The sequence below is a fragment of the Mirounga leonina genome, unplaced genomic scaffold (assembly GCF_011800145.1).
Source record: "Mirounga leonina isolate KUSES-001 unplaced genomic scaffold, KU_Mleo_1.0 Mir_93, whole genome shotgun sequence".
Lineage (NCBI taxonomy): Eukaryota > Metazoa > Chordata > Mammalia > Carnivora > Phocidae > Mirounga > Mirounga leonina.
Genome location: NW_023270854.1, coordinates 35,594,770 through 35,616,530, shown reverse-complemented (window position 1 = coordinate 35,616,530; position 21,761 = coordinate 35,594,770). Strand labels below are relative to the sequence as shown.

The following is a 21,761-nucleotide window of genomic DNA, read 5'->3' as shown; positions in this document are numbered from 1 at the left end:
CCTATTGCTGCTTAAACTCTGTAGGTTGGAATTCCGTAATATTAAACTACTCCATGTTTTCAGCAGAAAGAACGTGTTGGATCCATTAGTATTTTCTTCTAAAACAGAATAACAAGGTAATGGCTTATGCATTAAGATTCTGGCCACTAGTCCACTTCTTTTTTTTTTAAATTTTTAAATTTTTAAATTTTTTTACTTATTTGACAGAGAGATACATAGCGAGAGGGGAACACAAGCAGGGGGAGTGGGAGAGGGAGAAGCAGGCTTCCTGCAGGGCAGGGAGCCCAATGCGGGGCTCGATTCCAGGACTCTGGGATCAGGACCCGAGCCGAAGGCAGACGCTTAACGACTGAGCCACCCAGGCACCCCCAGTAGTCCACTTCTTAGATATATTCGGTATCCATGGCCTGTGCTTCATACTCCTTCTAAACTTTGCAGGCTATGGGGACAATAAATACTTTCCTGTCTAAATTTGGGTTCTCACCATGGAAACATCAGAACAACAGCTGGGCTCTGTTTAAATGTCTTTTCATTCTCTTGGCTGGCAAAAATCTTTTAAGGGAAATTTTTTTTTAATTTGGTGGATAATAAAACTATTTTTGAATGAAATCACTGCTTCACTTGGTCAGATATATGTCTTAACTGACTAAGATCCCTAATTGGAAGTTTTCAAATCTCACCTTGGCCCTTGGTAACCTAGAAACAGTCTTAAAGTTAACAGAAAGTGTGAGTCACTGCAAAGCTGAATCCGAAGTGGTTTAAGTATTCGTTAACACAGGGTGATGCAAACGGAGCCAAGGGGATGCTTTCTCTGTCATAAATTTAATAAAACATTTCTATGAAATATATTTTCATCTAATTTTGATAAGTCATGCACATTTTACAGAACTAAATGAAGCGTGTAAAATATATGCGTTTTATCTAAACTGAAGGCAGCGATTTCTAGTTAACTGCCACAAATGCCATACCAATATCAAGTGTCATACTTAGGTCAAGACGCTGATCTCCTCAAGGCAATCAGGCAGGTCTGGAGTAACTGGGGCCCGGAAGCAGCCTCATCCATTATTCTAGTGTGTTGTGTATCAGATTGTCTGTGCTGTGCGGGGGGAGGATTGAGAAGCAAAGTGCAGGAGACAGTTGCTTAGAAGGGCAGTGCAGTGATGACAGAGCGATAAAACCAGTGGAGATTTGCTTTGGTTTCATCAGGTAGGCTGGCTGGTAGAAAGGACACTAGCCTGGCTATCAGGAGACCAGAGTTCTTCCTGGCAGGTTGTGTGATCTTGCCCTCTCTGGACCTCATCTTTCTTATCTGCAACATGGGAGGTCTCTAAGGCCCTATCTCAGTTCTTGCTGGTCTTGTTTCTTGACCACCCTTAGCAGGTGACTCCGTGCTGAGCATCATGCTAGGTCCATAGTGCCAAAGAACTGCAACAGTCAGCAGGTATTTACTGGTTGTCCCTGGGGGCTGGATCCGCTGGAGAAACAGCTGGAGGAATAACTCCAGGCAGGGGAATGGCTTCTGCGGGGGGGACCCTGTAGCTGAAATATGCCAGCATTGGGCAGATAGATCAACAGACCCATTAAGACTGGGGAGGGAGGTTTAGGAAGGGAGAGTGAGAGATGAAGTTGGAGAGATGGTAGAGGGAGTTAGAGTATAAGCTGGGCAAATTGGGTTGATCCTAAGGTTTGAGTAGAGGAATGTCATGCGCAAATGCCCATCTTCTCCTCTGGTCAGTTCCTCCTCAGCCTTCCAGGTTTTGCTCCAACAGCAAAACTTTGTGGAAGTCTCGCTTTCTAGGCCAGTCCCCAGCGGAATACTTCCTGGTACAATTCGTTGTATAATGTCTTGCTCCACCACGGGCCTGTAAACTCCAAGGGTAGGAACCAGAGTCTTGCATAAAATAAATGCTCAATAAATATTTGTTGGATAAAGGGAATGAGAGATAAAGTAGACTTTTTTGCTTTTGAAAAAACGGTCGTTAGTTATGGGAAATCTCTATATCACCTGCTCAGTTTTGCTGTGAACCTAAAACCGCTCTGAGAAAAACCTATTATAAAAATCCCAGTTGTACACTGTTGGATCAATCATAATCCTTGGTTTATGGTGTATTGTCATTGTTGGTCCATGTGTGGCCCTCTCCTCATTTGTTTTTATATAAAATTTACTTACTGATACATAAAAACATCAATGAGAATATGGCCTAGGTAAAAAACCAGAGCATGTCCCCTAACCTACACTTATCCATGTGCTTCCATGTTTCCCATCTCTGTGCCTGGATAACCAACACTCTCAAATATTATTTATCATTGTCTTTATGTGTTTGTTGTTTTATAGTATTATCAAACACATATGTATAACTAAACCCATTATATAGTTCTGCCTTTTTGAGCTTTTAGAAAGTATATCCGGGCGCCTGGGTGGCTCAGTTGGTTAAGCGACTGCCTTCGGCTCAGGTCATGATCCTGGAGTCCCGGGATCGAGTCCCGCATCGGGCTCCCTGCTCGGCAGGGAGTCTGCTTCTCCCTCTGACCCTCCTCCCTCTCGTGCTCTCTGTCTCTCATTCTCTCTCTCTCAAATAAATAAATAAAATCTTAAAAAAAAAAAGTAAGTATATCCTATTGTATGCTCCTTCTTACACTTGCTTTCTCCACATTACATATCTAATGTTCATCCATATCATCATGTGAAGCTGACCATCATCTATTTTTCACCGCTTGGACTATACCTCAATCTGTTTACCATTTTTCTTGTTGGTGAGCATCTGCTGAGCATTTGGGTTGTTTCCATTTCTTGGCAATTACAAGCAGTGCTGCTGAGGATATTTTTAGACTCCTATCTTGGTGCATGAGTGTTTCAGTATCTCTAGGGAGGGTTTCTCAATGTTGGCCCTACTGACATTTTGGACTGAATTCTTCTTTGTTGCGGAGGACTGTCCTGCACATTGCAGGATGTTTAGCAGCATCCTTGACCTCTACCTGCTTGATGACGACAGCACCCCCTCCCCAGCTGTGACAACAGAAGTATCTCTGTTGACAAATGTCCCTTGGTGGGGAGTGAATCACCCTAGGTCAGAAGCATTGCTCTGGGGTATAGCAGTGCCATCTAGCAGTGGCATTTCTGGGTCATGATACGGGTGTTTGACTTTACATGATAGCGGCAGTTATTTTGCCAAAGTTATTACACTGGTGCACACTCCTGTCAGCAATATGCGAGTCAGTTGATCTACATTCTCTTCAGCACTTGGTGTTACCAGACTTCATAACTTTTCCAAGTAGAGACAAGATGGTATCTCACTGTGGTCTTGATTTATATTTCCTGATTGATAGGTTAAAATATCTCTTCATAGAATTTTATTGGCCATGATCGTGTATTTTGCCCAATTTTATAGTTGTGTTTTTATTTCTCAAATAAATCTTTGTATATTTTTGAGATGATTTATGTCTATTAGATGTACTGATATGCCTTCTCTGAATTCATTGCTTGACTTTTCCTCATCCGTACTATTTTGGTCTTAGAATATACTTTAACACTGTTTTAAATGTTTTTTTGTACTTTTGAAAGGTTCAGCAACATTCATGTTCCTTTTTGTTTGTCTTTTGAAGCCTAAGAAATGTGACACCAGCCTGAGACCCCAATTTGGGAAGTAAAGTTGGCTTTGAAGGGAACTACACCCTGCAGAACTGGTCGGACTGTGGGCTTCTGGGTCTCTTTTCTTTTTAAAGATTTTATTTATTTATTTGACAGAGACAGAGACAGCGAGAGCAGGAACACAAGCAGGGGGAGTGGGAGAGGGAGAAGCAGGCTTCCCGCTGAGCCAGGAGCCCGATGTGGGACTCGATCCCAGGACCCTGGGATCATGACCTGAGCCGAAGGCAGTCGCTTAACCAACTGAGCCACCCAGGCGCCCGGGTCTCTTTTCTAATATGGGAAGGGTGGCCTCCAGTCTGAGATTGCCTGTGGTGAAAAGGAAAGTGCCTGTTGAGTTCAGAGTAGACCTGTATGCTGGAGCAACTCCTTATCAGTTAAAAACAAAACACCCCTCATGGTATTTGAAAACCAAAGGCCAGAGACCCAGGATTCTTTCTGCATAAATGTAAACAAAATTATACTTTAAGAGAAAATTCAGCTGGGGGAAAAACAAAATGGTCTGAACTAATTCTTTTTTTTTTTTTTTTTAAGATTTTATTTATTTATTTGACAGAGAGAGAATGAGAGAGAGAGAGCACATGAGAGGGGGGAGGGTCAGAGGGAGAAGCAGACTCCCTGCTGAGCAGGGAGCCCGATGCGGGACTCGATCCGGGGACTCCAGGATCATGACCTGAGCCGAAGGCAGTCACTTAACCAACTGAGCCACCCAGGCGCCCCTTTTTTTTTTTTTTTTGTCTGAACTAATTCTTAATCTTAAATCCTATCAGCACAGAAGATTCTGTTTGACTAATTCATCATGGGCCAAAACTAAAATCAAGCAAAGAAAATCCTATGTACCATGAAGAGAGTATTTCTTTCTCCAGCCATTTGGATTATAGGGCAAGGTCAGTGCCTTGACTGTAGGGATCCCTGGAAGTGGGCCCTCCAAATAGGTCATTGTGCTGCCTGCCATTGGTCCTGTCCCATCACTCAGGATAGTAAAGCTATGCACACACAGGTCATGTGACAGTTTGGTGCAGGATCAGCAGGTGTTGAGCACAAAGAAGATACAGTTTGGGATGTGGGTCAGGAGAGTGATCTTTAGACATCTGTGGGGCAACTATGCAGAAGAGAGAGGGATCAAAAAGTTTACAGAAGCAGAAGTTATAAATGGAAAAGTGTTGCTGTCTATCAGTGGTGTAGAATGCTTTGCAGAGTACTGTGTCCTCTTTTTTAGGGCATCAAACAGAGTTCTGAGTGTCCATTGGTGGGAGATGTTAGAGATTGCCTGAGAGGGGCCCAAAAAGGCGTGGTGATGTTGTTGATGATGGCCGAGAGCTACAACAAACTGATTTGTCCGCCCTATGCCAAGCCTTTTCAAAGTGCTCTTACCAAAAAAAAAAAGGTACTTTTACATATGAATGCAACCCTCCTACAACTTGTAGGTACTGTTATCATCCCACGTAGGGGTGAGGAACATGGGACCCAAAGTCAACATAGCAGTAAGTGGTGGAGCTGGAGTACAACCCCGGCAGCCTGGCTCTGAGCATCTCCATCTAGCAGACTTTGCTTCTGATGACTTTACCTCCTGGGGGAGCAAGTAAAATCAAGACGCTTTGGAGGGAGGGACTCCGTGTTCTGTTTTAAAGAAGAGAGTCCCATTAGTTGTCAGGGTAGAGGGCATTCTTGGTAGACTAGAAGTAATAGCATCTGCACATTCCCACTCACGCTGAGTGAAGGGGGCATCGGGCTGAAGATGGAGGGAACAGTCTTTATCTGGGCTGCTGTTGTAGCAGGTGTGAGAAAAAAAGACTAAGGCTGATGGGGGTGATGTGTGAGTGAAAGCTGTACCAGGCTCAGAAGGACAGACGAGGTGTGTGGGTTTGCATCTGGTGGCATTACAGGAGGAATGCTGGCCTCCTTGTTTGTGACAGAGGTGCCCTTCAGTCCAGGTACGGGGCATGTAATCATTGGGTTTTGCCAATGCTTCTCTCCCCCTTTTCTGCCACATCTAATCAGTCACCAAGTTCAGCCAAGTCTGCTTTCATCTTTTTCGGATCCCATCCCTTTTTCCTTAGTCCCACAGTTGTCACCCTCACTGCTCTCCCTAATTCTTTATGAGGCTTGCATACCTTTGACTCCAGAACCTGACAAATACATTATAAGAAAGAGGAATTGCAGATCAATTTTTGCAGAAGATGTATGTAAAAAAAAATCATGATAAGATATTAACAAATAGAACCCAGCTGTATATAAAAAGAATAATACAACAAAGTAGGGTTTATTCCTGGTATACAAGGTTGGTTTAATATTTTCAAAAAGCAGTCTTTGTAATTCATTGCTAATAGAAAAAGGGGAAAATCATAGGATTATCTTTTTATGTGAAAAAAAAAAAAACCATTTGACGGAATTTGACATTCATTTATGACAAAAAACTCTTGGCAAATAAGGCAACTTTGATAAAGCATATCCACACAAAACTATGGCAAATCTCATGCATTTCCCTGATATCTGGAAAAAATAAAGGAATACTTAAATTCATCACCTCAATTTAATATCCTTTTGGAGTTCATAGCCAGGGTAATAAGGCAAGAAAGGCAGGAGAATTTGAAAGCAATACGCACAACTGTCATTACTTACGGATGATATGATTGTCTACATAGGAAGTCTAAAAGAATCTATGTAGGAAGTATTACAGTCAATAAATTTGGAAAAGTTGCTATATACAAGGTAGACTTTTTAAAAAATTATACCATCAACAAATAGAAAATGAAGTGTAGAAATTGATAAATGTAACGTAGCATCAAAATTATACCAGAAATAAATTTAACAATAGGTATGTAGGTAATTCTGAAAAATTACCACACTCCTAGGAAATATTAAAGAAGGTTGGAATAAGATTAGATCTAAATAGAGACTATACCAGACTATGGTTTGAAAGACTCAATATGTAGATGGCAGTTCTGCAAATTTGTATATAAATTTAGTGTAATCCCAAACAGTAGTCCAGCAGGGTTTTTATGGAAATTGATAGGCTGATTCAAAATTCTCATAGAAATGCAAAGGGCTAAGGACTTAACACTACACAGTGTCAAGATCTGTCATAAAACTATAGTAAGTAAGATAGCCAGGTAGGCACACACAGAAAAATTCACCTCCCAAAACCCACAGGTATTTACCTGATTTATGATAATGATGATACTGATGTAGGGAAAAGAATGACCTTTTTACTAAATGATTCTGGGCCAGTTTATATCCATATCGAGGAACAATATGTCTAACACCTCACATGATGTACAAAAATCAATTCTGGGTGAATTGCAAATAGAAACATGAAAGGTAATAAGCTTTTAGAGGGAGACACAGAATACCTTTAAGACCTTGGTGTAGGCAAAAAATTTTAAAACGGATGCAGAGGGCACTAACTATCAAAGAAAAAAGATAGATAGGACTTCATTAAGATCAAGGACTTTTCTTTATTAAAAGACACCGTGAAGTGAATCCAAAGGCAACCCACAGAGAGGGAAAGATTCTTGCAACATATTAAGTATGACAAAGGACTTGTACCCAAATTATATAAAGAACTCCTACAAATCAAAAAGAAAAATACGACCTGGGTTTTGAATAATGGGCAAAGTACTTATACTTCCAAAAGAGGATATCTAAATGGAGGACAACCTAAAAGTATGACAAAAGTGCCCAGCTTCACTAGTCATCAGGGAAAGCAAACTAAAACCACAGTGAAACGTTAATACAAACAAATTAGATGGACTAAAATAAAATAGACAAAAAAATGCCAAATCTTGGCAAGGATGTAGGATAGCCAGGATGCTCATATATTACTTACAGGAATGTACATTTTAAAACACTGTTTACTAGTCTCTAATAAAGATGAACCCAAGCATGACCCAGAAATGCCATTCCTAGATATAATAACATATGCATAATAACATATAATGCATAATAACATATACATATATTTAATGAAAGACATATACTACAATGCTTATAATGGCCCTATTCAAAATAGCCCCAAACTGAAAAGTGCCTGGTTATCATCAACAGTAGAATGGGTAACTAAATTGTGGTCTGTTCAGACAAGGGAGTATTATATAACAATGAGAATGAATCCTCTTCCGTGGCATATAACAACGTCGATGAATCTCCCAAATGTTATGTTGAACAAAAAAAGCTGGACATCATTGTTCCTTCTAGACAGAAGAAAAACTGGCCAGGCTAATCTCTGCTCTTTGAAGTGAGGTAGGGAAGGGAAGAAATTGGAAGGGAGCATTAAGGGACTACTGGTTATAAGGATGTGTTCATTTTGTGAGATGTCTGTGATTGTTTACTATTCTGAATGTACTTCATACTTCAGTAGGAAGAGAAAACATGAGTGAAGGACAGTGGGGACAAAAGAGTTAAAGATCTTGGCAAAATGATGCCTGAGGTGGGGAAAGGTGGATTGGTGAGGACTGAAGGCAAGAAGGAGATGGCCACGTTGAGAAGGTAGAGGATAGAGCAGTTGAGCTCCAGTGGAAGGAGAGGAATGAGAGATGGGGCTGAGTGAGGGTTTGTGGTCGGGGGTGGGGTAGGAAGTTTGGATGTAAGTTTTCCAAGGTGGACTGGTTCTGTCTGATGGTGAGATCCAGAGTGTGAGGGGCCAAAGTGAAAAAAGATAAAGGTCACTGGAGTTTAAGAACACAAAGGAAGGAGAAGACCACAGGGCCTGGGGTAGGTGTTCCGTGTGGAGCGTGACATGAGTCAGGTGTTGACAAGGGCTCAGAGCCCAAAGGAGGGTAGTGATTCGGTTATCAAAGTCTGTACTCATGTAGCTGCAAGGACAAAACCCAAGTTAAACTGTCTTAAGTGCAAGTGAGAATTTATTATCTTCCATTGGTGAAAGGCTAGGGTAGAGCTTCAAAAGTCCTGGATCCAGGTGTTAAAATTGTCATGGGAGGGCTACCTGCACCCCCCCGCCCAACTCTGCTTTTCTTGGATTGGCCTTTAGTGACAGGCAGCCTTCCTCCACTTGTAGCTCCACAGTTCGGGTGCCCTTACGGTTACTCATCCCGGAAGGCACCCGGAGAAGTCCTGGGGTGACACCGCTGACTCCACTCAGGACCATTGTCCACGCTTAAAGTGGGAGCGGATCAACCCCCTGCACCACGTTCCCTGGGGGCAAGGGAGTAGAAGGTAAAAACCGTGTCCCCCATGGAGGTAAGTGCCAGATTGGCCTGACCCCCGGTGGTCTCTAAGCCAGAGGGGTGCAGGGAAGTGAGGACTCGGTGCTCTCGGCAGGAGCGGGATGTCGCCAAGAGCACTCATGGCGTGACTCTGTGTGGAGGAGGCAGGGCGCGGCAGAGCACCTGCCGGCGGCCAGAAGCTGCTCTGAACCGCGTGGTGCGGGAGGGGTGCAGGGCAGGGGCATCCGGCCCACCTGACATCGAAACTTGGCCTGTGCTGGATTAGTGTATCTCTACCCACGTTTAAATGTCCTCATCTCAGAACTGTCTCCTCTCGCCTAACGGACCGAGTGTGTTCTTTCCTTTTCAGCCAGCTGGAGTGTTGTGTTTTGTTTTGTTTTTTTGCTTCATCTTCCTGTTTGTCATGCTTATCTCGCTTTTCCATCTCGTGTCTGTGCATTTCTCTCTTCCTCGCCTTGTCTCAGGGAAGAGGAGAAGGAGGAAGAGGAACGGCCAGTCACGGAGCCCGATTCAGAGGAAGAGAGAGAGGACGATGCCCCCTGTCAGGGCAAGGACAGGTACCGAGCCTGGACCCTCCCAGGCTCCCACTAACAGCCCGAGGTTCCTTCCTAACAGATGGTTTGCAGCTACCTTTCAAAGATCTCCCTCACTGGCTCCCACTGGCCGTCTTTACCCTGAACACAGAGCCACAGAGTGACTAGTTTTGTAGAAACAGCTGAGCACGTGTCCATTAGAGAACCGCACTGTCCCTTCCTGACCTTGCTTTATGGAAAAAAAAATCGCATAACTGGTTTTCTCCCTGCTGTTCCCTCCCTCATTAGTGCTTTGGCTTAGGTTGACACTGACTAGAAAGATGTTCATGTCTGCTCGGAAAATGTTAGTAACCCTTTCAGCATGGTAGGAAGGATAATTCCATGTGTCCCCTTCTTCCTACTAATTTTACCAGTGTAACAGTTGCTAAAGTGTGTGGGTAACAACTATGTTAATGATGCAGGTTGGTTTTTTATCCAAATGGACAGGAGTACTTTTCACCCCATGCAGCCCAGAAAATGCTCCCATTATCTGTTTTCACCCTGAGCATAAGTACCATGATTCTGCAGCCTTTTGAAGGAGTTTCCTGTCCTCTGCTAATACCTTTCAAGTATGCGTTCTTTCTATCTTCAGGCAGCGTTAATAGATACAGACACCTTGCAGATACTTTTTTAATTTTGTAGGTATTTTCCCAAAATGATGTGTTTGTAAAAGATAAAAGTTGATCACCAGTAATTTCATCTTCTAACACTACACTGCAAATTGAATATTTTTACTGTTTATCCACAAATAAGCAAAATCGGGGCGCCTGGGTGGCTCAGTCGTTAAGCGTCTGCCTTTGGCTCAGGTCATGATCCCAGGGTCCTGGGATCGAGCCCCGCATCGGGCTCCCTGCTCCGCGGGAAGCCTGCTTCTCCCTCTCCCACTCCCCCTGCTTGTGTTCCCTCTCTGGCTGTGTCTCTCTCTGTCAAATAAATAAATAAAATCTTTAAACAAACAAAAAAACAAATAAGCAAAATCAAAGAGCTCTTGGATAAATTAGGATGAAACCTCTTTCTTACAAACTTCAAAATCAATGGGGTTCCTTGCTGCCTGGCCTCTTTCTCCAGGCCACCAGTACACAAAAAAGGGGTCCGTTTGACGTGCTGAGACACCCGTCATTCCCAGGGGCCATGGAATCCTCTCTGATCCGACAAACTAGTGATTGTTTCCCTGCTTTGGAAATGTCTGGGAAGAAGCCAGCAGGGTGGGGGTGTGGAGAGAGGAAAAGAATGACCTGGTCACAAAAAGTGAGCCACGCATGTCAGAATGAGGGGGGAGAAAGATTGTCATTAGCCACAGCCCCTCACCTATGGGGAGCTGCCATGCCTGCGGGTAATGATACCCAGGGGTGCTCTGGGGAGGGAGGAAGTTTGGTTGATAGTCCCGCCTTAGGTTGAAAATCAGCCACCGGAGATCCTGTAGGCCCTCAATGAAGACACTGGTTTGGCTCCACATGTCCTCACACGTGCGTGGTCTGTCCCACCCACACAAACCCATCGCCCTCGGCTACTCTCATGGTACAGCACCTCGGACCAGAAGGAGGAGTCTGGCTAGAAAGGGCAGCCTTCAAAGCATCCCTCTCGATGTCGTGCTGTCTTTACATAGGGTTGTTATTTCCACAGGTAGATGGTGGTTTATTGTTCTGTAAGGTCTTTTTTCTATACGATCCGATGCTGGAGGCATCCTTGATCAAAATACAGTTAGGCTTTCAGGTTTTAGGAAATAAAGTGGTGCATATTTAACACTGGGGTATATTTAACTGCCATCCCCTCATCCAGCCAGGGGAACCGTTATGTCCCTGGCCCTCTACACAGAGGGAGCTCCGAATTTGAGGTAGAAAAGAAAACAGATCACGTCCCATTCCCGAATGGGCATGGCTGGGAGTCAAGTTCTCCGGGAGAAGGACCGTGGTTTTGAAAAATGCGGAGTTTAACAGAGATTCTGTGGTTATAAGAGTGTACATCCAAAGATCTCAGTGGTCCAAATCCAGTCCTGTGAAAATGGAAAAGTTTTACAACTGTGGCAGAATTGGGCTGCCTGAAGGAGTCCAGATGTCTAGGGCTTAGTCGTAGAGGTGGGTGGTGGAGAAAGTGTGAAGTGGGCCAAATCTGACTTGAGTGTGCCAGTCCCTCTTTTCTGGCTGTTTGCGTTCCCTCTCCTTTGTCCTTTTCCATCCCTGCTTTTGAGGAAGCACCTGAAAGCAGGGACCTAAAGGATGAGGCTTGGGGAATACTTCTTCCTCCAGGCTGGGCTTTTTAGGAGGAGGACAGAACCTCGATTTGACCAAGAGAAAGGAATGAAGTTCAAATCGTGGAAATTCAGGTGTCAGTACAATCAGTGGGGAGAAACTGGGGAGACTGGGGAGCTGTTGAGCAAGAGCCTTAGGGGCTCCATTAAATCCCCACACAAAAGCCTCTGAAGGCCCAGAGGCCAGACTGGTTTGCAGGGATGTGTCCTTGCGCTCGTTTGGCAAGTCTTGCCTCCCAGATTGACAAGCCCAGGCGCCGGGATTGTTGGGCGAACGAAAGCTTCTGGTGGTGGGCTTCCATGCTGCAGTTCAAGAAACAGCTGATTCTGGAGTTAAGTGACCCTAACAGTAGTGGGGTTTCTGTGCCTTGTTTGCTTTCCTAACCTTTGCTTCCCTTTCCTCCTCCCGCTTCCCTTCCTCCCTGCTGGGTCAGCAGAGAGGCCAGACCTGCCTCGGAGCAGAGTCCCGCTGGCAAGGATGCTGCTCCCGAGAGCTCAGCCCTCTCCAGTGCCACCTCGCAGGGAAAGCAGCTTCCGGCCAGCACTGCAGTGGGGAGTCCCTTGCGCAGCGGGTCCTCCGGGGCTGCCCTCCTGTCACCGCCCCTGACCCCTGCCTCGGCCTCCCGGCCCTCCTCCACTGCACCTGGCCCCCCGAAGACATCACCGACCATAGAGAAGCTGCCCTATGTGCCCCACAGCCCTTTCCACCTCTTCTCCTATGACTTCGAGGATTCGCCCTTGTCTGCCAAGGAAAAGGAGGCCGAGTCCCCGAAGGAAAGCAGGTAGATCTAGCCTCCTGGAGGCCTGTGTGAGCTTCATCCAGGGAAGGAGACACAGCATGTTGACCATACCTTCTGGCTTGCCTGTGTGTTCGTGTGGATTCCGGTCCAAACTGAGGGCAGTTGTGGCATAAACTAACTCCCTAACCACTAACTACCTACCAGTGTTTAGGCAAGAGGCAGAAGAAAAGAGTCATCCGTTTGAATCAAAGAGCTCTTCTGCTATAATACAATTAAAAAATGGATTTTTAAGCATAAGGTTTTTAAAAATATGCATGGTCTGACAAAATCTATACATTTTGCACCTACCTGTGTGGGTCTTGTTTGACCTGCAGAATGTAGTAAAGTGTTCTGCCCTCTTTCTGTGCAGTGTTTTGAGTGGGATTTTCCTTCCTTTAACAGTCCCTCTGATTCTCTCCATTTGGGCACGTATTCTGCCTCTGAACCTTACAACTTCCGGTCTTTCTCTTCTAATAGGTGGGTGTCTTTATTTTCTCTCCCTTTTCTATTGCTTCCTGTTTCTATTCTAATGTGTGCGGTTTTCTTTCAAAGATTGCTCATGGCTCCCCAAGAGATGGCAAGCAATTGCAGTTTGAATCCCTTCACAGGCATTGATGCAATTACGTGACTTAAGTATGAGCGCTGCGATAATTCTTGCAAAAATTGGAGAGAGGAGCAGAGGGAGGGGGGTGTGCAAATCAGAACTGCACAAGGAGATTTTAGCAGGTGCTCGTCGCCTGCCTGTGTGCCTGCCCTTCACTGTTGTCTGGCTTAGGAGTTCTCTGCAGGGTGGGGAAAGGGGGACAGAGGGTTTAAATATTTTGAAAAACCAATAGTCCCAAATCAGTGATTGATAATACCGATGGCTTCTCCTATCTTAGAGTAATAATCATTGATAACACTTATCTATTGATTATGAGCTGGGCCCTATACCTCCCATGAAATTAGCATCTTAAAGTATTAGTGCTAAGAGGTAGGTTCTGTTACTAGCCCTTATTTACAAGGAGGAAACTAAGGCACAGAGAGCCAGGGAAATGAAGAGTGGTTTCTACCCCAAGCATCCTGCTCCAGGTTCTGATCCTAACTTGTAGGTTGTACAGGCCTCTCTTTTAGGCAGTCTGTTTCTCTCCTTCCTGGGGTCATCTACACAGCAACTCCAAATACCTGAACCCTGGCTGCTCCCCGTGAGGGGTTCTTCGGGCAAGTCCTTGTCAACAAAATGTTTCTGCCAGAGCCTGTATTTGGGGGACCCTCGGCCTGGGTGCCCAGCAAGAAGTTATACCTTGTTTTGAATGAAGGCGTATGGGACCCAGACCTGAAGAACCGCTCTTTCACACCATAAATAGGACCAGTTGCAATGGGTGTCAGATGCTTCATCTAATAAATAGGAGAATTAATCTAGAACTGTGACCATCAACCTTTCTGCTTACATATGACCCAAGAATATTTTGACACTTCCCTCAAAGTTTTTTTTAATTAAAGATTTATTTATTTAGAGACAGAGCGAGCGAGAGAGAGAGAGCATGTGTGCACATGGTGGGGGGAGGAGCAGAGGGAGAGAATCTCAAGCAGACTCCTCCCTGAGTGTGGAGCCCTACCCGGGGCTCGATCCCATGACCCATGAGATCATGACCTGAGCCAAAACCAAGAGTCAGAGACTTAACCAACTGGGCCACCCAGGCGCCCCATACTTCCCTCAGTTTTAAATAGCCTGTCTCAAGTTTTTTGTTAGGAGTTTAAACAGTTGTAAAAGATGTAATTTGTCTATTGTATATGTGCTTTAAATTCCTTTTTGTCAAAACCTTGGGGTTTCAGATTTAAATGATTAAATTCTGGGAAACACCTGCGTATGCCTGATTGACAAAGCCTGTTCTCAGACGAACGAGACTGAGTTTCTGTCAGAAAGTCTGACTTCATGTTTCAGTTCAAATACGTGCATATCCCTGTGACAACCATCTCACTTCTAGAATTGAGAAGCAAAACTGGACAGACTGTGAGGTATTTGGACTAACTGCTCAGCTATTTCAAAAAACCAACAGAGGGAAAAACGAATTATGCTTGTTTTATTATCATAATGACATTTAAACACAATTCCCAGGTAGGTGGGCAGGTAGATAGAGGGAATGCGTGAGGCCTGGCTCTGAGTTTACTCCTGGACAAAGTGGTGCCTTCTCCTTACTCAGTATTTCTTAAGGGATTCCCTCAAGAATGAGGCTTGTGCACACTGTTCCTTTGCCTGGAACCCTGGAGGTTTTGCTGCTCGAAGCACTGCCCCACGCTGATTGGGCCTGGGTGAGGGTGTTGCTTTTTTTTCCCTAAAAGTGGAAGGCCATCCTGGAAGGGGAGGCAGGAGAGGAGAACTTGGAGACCTTAGGAGTGGCTGCAGGCAGACCCATTTTAAGAAGAGAGCAGATATGGAACTCATTTCCTCTTGTTTCTAGGTTGGCTTGGTTTGCCTGCGGGAGTGTGTGGACTCCACTTCGGGCACCTTCAAACTGCAGGTTCTCTAGGAGTCTCTCGTAGGTCTCAAACTGTGGGCTTGCTGGATCTCTCCCGTGATTTTTATGGAGCGCCTCCAACACGGCTGTTAGGTCCTCCAAGAACAGTATCTGTGTGCAAAAGAGCTGTACATTTGCCTGGAATAAAAATAACTTGGCAACCTCATCTTCCCCAGCAGGGTAGTGGTAGCCCATGAGGGTGACTCTGGACTTTCTGCTGATGGTCTCATGGCCTCTGATGGGGCTTTCCTGGGCCCAGGTCCTTCCCACTTGGTCGTCGCCACTGCTTATAGTCCTGGGGGATGGGAGTAATAGAAACACATAAATTGCTGGAATGAATATACACATAAATTAAGAGAAACTGCTTCATGCTTGTGCATGAAGATTGCCCTACATTTAACTGAGAAATTTTTACAATTTTTTATCTTTTGTCTGATAGGAATTTGAATGCTGTATAAATATTGTTTGTACCTATTAATTTTCTGATGTCCACTCACTGTGGTTTTCATGGAGTCTGTACAGGTCAGTGGTTGACTGCCATTGAGCTGGTTCTAGTAGATACCAGCCAGTTAGTCCATGTAAAGCACCAAAGGAAAAAAGTACGGTGAATTGCGTGAGTCGTAGGATCCAGTTCATTGGGCTGAAATTGAGAAGCAAAACTGAATGGACTGTGAGGTCTTCGAATTAATTGCTCAGCCATTAGAAAAACCAAAGCAGGGGGGAATATGCATTATGCTTGTTTTTATTTCCATCAGGTCATTTAAACTCAATTTTAGTAAAGTAATCCTGTTATTAAAACATTCTCCAAGATGTCCACTTTTGGTGGGGAGGGGATTGTTTTAGATGCTTATGTGGAGTAACAAGCTGAGTGTCCAGGCGGCTGGGGGTGCAGGGCTGAAGCCTGAGCACAGGGGCCTCAGCTCCCTTAGGACTCAGAGCTCCTGACAGCATCCTCCTTCCCTGTCCACGTCACAGTGCTCTCTGCCTGCTTCTCTCCCTCTTCTCTGCTCCTAAGCTTTTTTCTCCTTTCTCTGCTGCCTCCTTTCTTTGTATGTTCTTTTCATCCTTTGCTTTTCTGCCCTCTCCATGCCCTGTGGTTTGGGAACATTCTCAAAAAGTCAAACTAGGGGCGCCTGGGTGGCTCAGTTGGTTAAGCGACTGCCTTCGGCTCAGGTCATGATCCTGGAGTCCCGGGATCAAGTCCCGCATCGGGCTCCCTGCTCGGCAGGGAGTCTGCTTCTCCCTCTGACCCTCCCCCCTCTCATGTGCTCTCTCTTATTCTCTCTCTCTCAAATAAATAATAAATAAAATCTTTAAAAAAAAAAAAAGTCAAACTAACCCTCACATGGAGAAGCAGTTAACCTGTTAGACACAGAGCATATTGGGTTGTTAAAGAGAAAAGAAAAGGGCGCCTGGGTGGCTCAGTTGGTTAAGCGACTGCCTTCAGCTTAGGTCATGATCCTGGAGTCCCGGAATCGAGTCCTGCATCGGGCTCCCTGCTCAGCAGGGAGTCTGCTTCTCCCTCTGACCCTCCTCCCTCTCATGCTCTCTGTCTCTCATTCTCTCTGTCTCAAATAAATAAATAAAAATCTTTAAAAATAAAAAATAAAAAAAAAATAAAGAGAAAAGAAAAGGAATGCCCAGAAACCAAGTCCCATGAAGGTGATGTGTTAAGTGAGGAGAACGGTAGAGTAAGATTGTGTGATCTGTGTCTTCATCTGCCTGGTGGCATGCCTGAGTACTAAGCACGGGCCTGACGTGTGATACCAAATACACAAGAATAACAATAGCTAAGCAGACCAGACTTGGCAGCACAGGATAGATTTGGGGTAATATAAATATTTTATTTACCATTATAATAATGTAATTTATTAAGTCAGATGGAAAATATATGTCTATATTCCACTTTTTAAAATAGATGGCCAGTTTTTAATTTTTTTCTATACATACCTTTTGATCTTTGAGATTATTTTTATACAGTTGTAATCTAACTTGGTATGAATATTATATTCTGATGTTTTACTTCAGCCTGTATATAAACATGTTCCCTACTATTATGTACAGAATTGGCAATCATTTTTAATGGTTGCATGATATTCCATGGATAGATAATAGGTCACACTTTTTAGCCATTCTTGCGTTGTTACCTACTTGGGTAATTTCCAGCTTTTCCACCGTGATCTTAATAATGCTCCAGTGAGTATCACCATGCATGACATTTTCAGTATGTAAATAACCATAAGGTTATGTTAGCTTCCCAAAAGTAGGCTTGCTTCTGTGAAAAGATATTCACATTTGATGTTAACTTGCTTCCCAGAATGATTCATGCTGATTTCTGTTGATGGGAGCTTGGACTGGATTCACTGTGTGTAGGAAGGTCCTTGCGCCCTTATATCATAGTGACCCATGGGATCCCACTCACCCAAATACAGTGTCCCCAACCAGTTTAGGGAAAGGAGTCGGCCCTGCCTTGTGGCTGAGTTGGTTGAGAGGCAGAGCTCATTGAATCTCATTGTTTGTAACTAATCATGAGTGTCTGCTCCCCAACTCCCCTTCCTCTGCCACAAGGGCTTCAGGGGATGCTTTGTTTTCTGGAAAAACACTGAGTGATACTAGCTAAATGCAAACTGCTAAAGGACAGCTTTTCGGAAAAACAAAGAAAACTCTAGAACTTTACAAATCCTGGAACTTGTAACAGATGACTGGGAAATGATAAAGGATCATTTAGACCCGGTGGCTGTACTCTTGGTTCAAAAGCAATATTGGCTGAAAACGTGAATACATGTACCTCTGGTCAGCAGATGAGTCCAGAAGTTCTAAGGACATTTTGGTCATCGGGCACGTGACAAGATGACATTTAATGAATGGCATTGATTTGGAAATACGTAAAGCAGAATTTTTAATAAGACGTTTGTTCAGCTTATCATTTGGTATTTTCTACAGATCTTTGATGGATTTAACATTAGTTGTAGCACCATGAGAGGCACGAAGAATCTTCATATTTTCAAGTGAAAATAATTTGGATTCTTTGTTAGCAAAGAATTTTAACATACATTTAACAAGGAGATACGAGGGTTTTACTTAAACCCTTTGTCATAAATCCTGCTGCCTAACAGTCTTGGCCTTTGAGAAACCTCTCTAAATGAGAAGTAATCAAAACAAAGCAGTTAGTAAATCTCTTTAAGTTAGGATAATCGCTAACGGTATTAGCATTTCCAAGCCTGATTTTCTTGCAAAAAATAAGATAGTTTGCTAAACGTTATTCATTTACTGACTTGTACTCATTTCTCTGTCCTTCCACCCTCTTCCCCACCTTAAACTTCTGCACTGTTTAGATACAACAGCCTTGGCAACACCTCTTACCACTCAAGACCTTCTGGATCTGCTGTGCCCGCCACCCCCACACCATCTCTCTCACCTCCACAGGAGGCCAGGCTGGAAAGGTAGGTTTTATAAGAAGCATGCTGAGCGCTTCACTGTCCTCCAGGGAAGGAAATCAGTTTAAGAGCGACTAAAGGAAAAGTATAAATAAAAAGCATAATCTGAGGTATTTTCCTTTACATAATGTAGTCCAGACGCAAGAATATCTTCTCTTTGACACTATCTACAAAGTAAATATTATATTAGAGGTGATATTTGTTACTATTGTCTCATCTCCTTACAAACTTTCCATAGAAAGTATAAAAATTTGTTCCCAAATATGTAAATGTGAATGCTTTGATTGACTTGTGAAAAACCAGTCTAGATTTTGTGTAAGGTCTGCATTGTGTCCTATATACATCAGTTTTTACCTTTGAATGATTAATTCCATATAAATCAGGGGGTAGCAGGCCCATTAAGGTCAATACCTTAATGTAATTAATCCAGGACCTACCAGAAGAGAAAAGAATTGCACGGGTCCATGGAAGGAATGTAACTTGGCAAGAGTATTAGACCACTAGAAATTAACTAATTATTACTTCTGGAAACCAGTGATTGCACAAGGATGTGTTTACAAGGAAAAGGTAAGACCTGTAATTTTAGAACAATTAAAAACAGTTACCCTTATATGGCAAGAGTGCTGAGTTAGAGAAGACTGGCCAGAGTTCCAACATACTCACTGGGAAGTTATTTAATCCCTGAGGGTGAAATACCACTTATGCCAACTCTTACCTTAGAGGGTGGTTTTGATGAGCCAATGAAAAGGTACCCATGAAAGCACTGTGTGAACCCCACCATGTGGGTCCAGTGGGAAGTGACAATATGTCATAAGATAGAACATCCAGCGGATCAAGATTGATCAGAAATCTAGACCGGAGCAATTCAGAGATCATTTGCCTCAAATCACGAATGTAAAACAAACTCAACCTGTATTCCATACTTTGGTCATCTTCTGCATATTCTGAAGTGTGTTTTGCTGAGCGTGGCTGGTGATTTGAGGTTTGGCTGGGATGGAGAGCAGGCAAGACCTTACAGCCCCAGGAAGAGGGGCTGTCCAATAGGCTTTATCTCACCACCCATCACATTAATCTCCAAGGGGCATATAAGCTCCATGTTGTCAAAATCTCAGGTTCCACAGCCCAGCATGGCCCTGGGCTTAGTTGGGCTTAGTTAGGTCTTGGCAGTAAGATAATAAGTGGATTACCTTGAAGACCCTGTCCTTCACCCTAGGGTACCTCTTCTTGGGATCAGCTGAGATCACTTCTGGTCCCACAGAGGTCACCAATGAAGAGAATCCTTGTCTTAAGGGATGTGAGATTTGGGGGCCAAAGTCAGGAATATTAGAGTCTTACTGAGAGTACATCTCACATCTTGTACCTGCTAGGTGGACAGCAACTTGGGGACAAGAAGCAGGTGCCATTCATTGCTGTGTGCCCCATAGTACCTGGGGCCTGGCTTTGGCAGCACTGGCAGTAAACACTAGTTGAAGGATCAGGTGAATTACCCACTTATTGGTTATTACCCACACCCGCAGTGTGGAGGTCCCTGAAGGTGACAAGTTATAAGGATGGGAAGTTTGCAGGTTTCCAAAGCCCTGGGCTTTGCGGGAAATTGCCCCTAGGTCCTAAAGAGGAAGCCCCAGCCTCTGCCTCCTTCTCATCCCCTGGCAGCCCAGTTCCAGGTTTGAGCTGTGGAGCCCTCTGGAAAGACTTCTGCTCTTGTCTCCTTCCCTGCTCCATCTGGCTGAGTGTCTCTTGGGGCCTGGGGTGGGGTGGGGATGAGGATTAAAAGAGGAAGGGTGGGGCTGGATCCCAGGGTGTCTGGGGAGGAGGCTAGTCTTCATCCTGAGACCTCAGGAGCTGCTAGGGTTTCGAAGCAGCTGGTGAGGTGCTCTAACCCATCCATAAATGGAGTCAGTGGGTTGAGGCCACGGGGACAGGGGCTGCCGGAAGCTGCGTCTGAGTCCAAGAGAGTTGACCATGCCCAGGAAGGGCAGTGGCCGTGGGGCTTGAGAGGAGCAATGGGTTTGGGCAGACTTGGAGGAGGGTGGGAGCAGAGGTGGCAGAATGAGTGAGGGTTCAGGCTTGCTTGAACATGAGGGTGTTAGAAACTAGGAACTGAGACAGAAGTTACTGGAAGAAAAGCAAATCGAAGGTGGAGATGTTCAGCCTGGGGCATGCAAGGCATGAGGAGTCTGTATGACACCCAGAGAGACATTGGGGGGCCCCAGGGAGGTGGACTCAGTGGTCCCTGGCTTGAAGAAGGTACTGGCATGAAATCCCTCCCGGCAGCCTGCTGAGACCTGGTGACTAGAGAAACCAGTAACGGAGGCCTTTCCTCTCCTAAGTGGTCTGTTCCCTCTTACAGCGTTCTCTGCCACAGAAAGTTCTTTACCTGCACCATCTACTGTATCCACTAGCAAGTAAAGCTTCAGAGGGTTTATTACTTCCTTTACATTTGCATGTTGTTGTTTTTTTCTCAACGATCACTGTCTATGGCTTTGCAAAACCATATGATGAATCATTTGAAACCTCAGATGTGCTGTTTCATTAAGACCAGCAAGGCCCCAGGCCTGGCCGTGCCACCATGTTTTACTCTTACTTTGCTGGCTTATATCGGTGACTGTAAAGAAAGGAAAATAAGGAGGGCCCCCAGCTCCAACTCATATTTGTATACCATCACCCAAATGTACAATGTCAGTTGTATGTATTTTAATATATAGCTTAATGCAGCTTAATTTTTTTCTTTTTCATTTTTGACTACTGGATTATTTGGATGTCACTCATAATCTGTTTTCACATGTATGACCATTTCCTGCCCTATTAAGGTATACGATTGTTTTTACTGAGGTATATACTTTAGTAGAATTTGTAAGGTTATTGAAATGTTTTATATACCCATAATTATTGAAACCAAAGCAAAAAACTCAGGAAAAATGTTGAAGTATTATGAACAATAGTTGGATTTTTGCAGTGAGAAACCACATCTTCTGTTAACACACTCCTGGCGAATAAACAGCTTGTCAGGGTCCTGTGCAGTACTGGAAAGATCTAGAACTCTATTCCCTTGATTTGGAAATAAGACTCCTTTCCCTGAAGTTCTAGGAGAATCAGGCCAACTAAAACACCCCTTCAGGCAGGTCGGGCCACTTACAACGGGCCCAAATACCACCCGGCATCATTGTGAGCTTAGAGTTTTCCGTATTTTTCCCAAGCATACTAGTATATTGGACATTAATCAAATTTGGAATGATAAATTGACCTAGAAAGGAAGAACTGAAGAAACAATATACAGAATTAAGTCAAGGCAAGGGTATTAAAATGAATCCATCTCCACATCTCCTATTATAGCTTCATTTATAGGACTCTCTTTCAGAAACAGTGTAACATTAATTTACATGAAATTGGAAGTT

The 21,761-nt window shown here is 44.1% G+C and overlaps 1 protein-coding gene across 8 annotated transcripts in view; it reads left to right on the top strand.

The window, feature by feature from the left end:
- FHOD3 (formin homology 2 domain containing 3) overlaps nucleotides 1-21,761 on the top strand; it is a 455,751-nt gene that overhangs the window by 327,127 nt on the left and 106,863 nt on the right. For 3 of the 8 annotated variants that reach the window (XM_034996001.1, XM_034996000.1, XM_034995996.1), the window contains exons 11-14: nucleotides 9,297-9,389; nucleotides 12,087-12,434; nucleotides 12,834-12,908; nucleotides 18,265-18,372. In XM_034996001.1, coding sequence (XP_034851892.1) covers nucleotides 9,297-9,389; nucleotides 12,087-12,434; nucleotides 12,834-12,908; nucleotides 18,265-18,372 — 624 coding nt within the window. The remainder of the gene's footprint in view (nucleotides 1-9,296; nucleotides 9,390-12,086; nucleotides 12,435-12,833; nucleotides 12,909-18,264; nucleotides 18,373-21,761) is intronic. The other 5 variants (XM_034996005.1, XM_034996004.1, XM_034995997.1 and 2 more) reach the window with 4 other exon arrangements.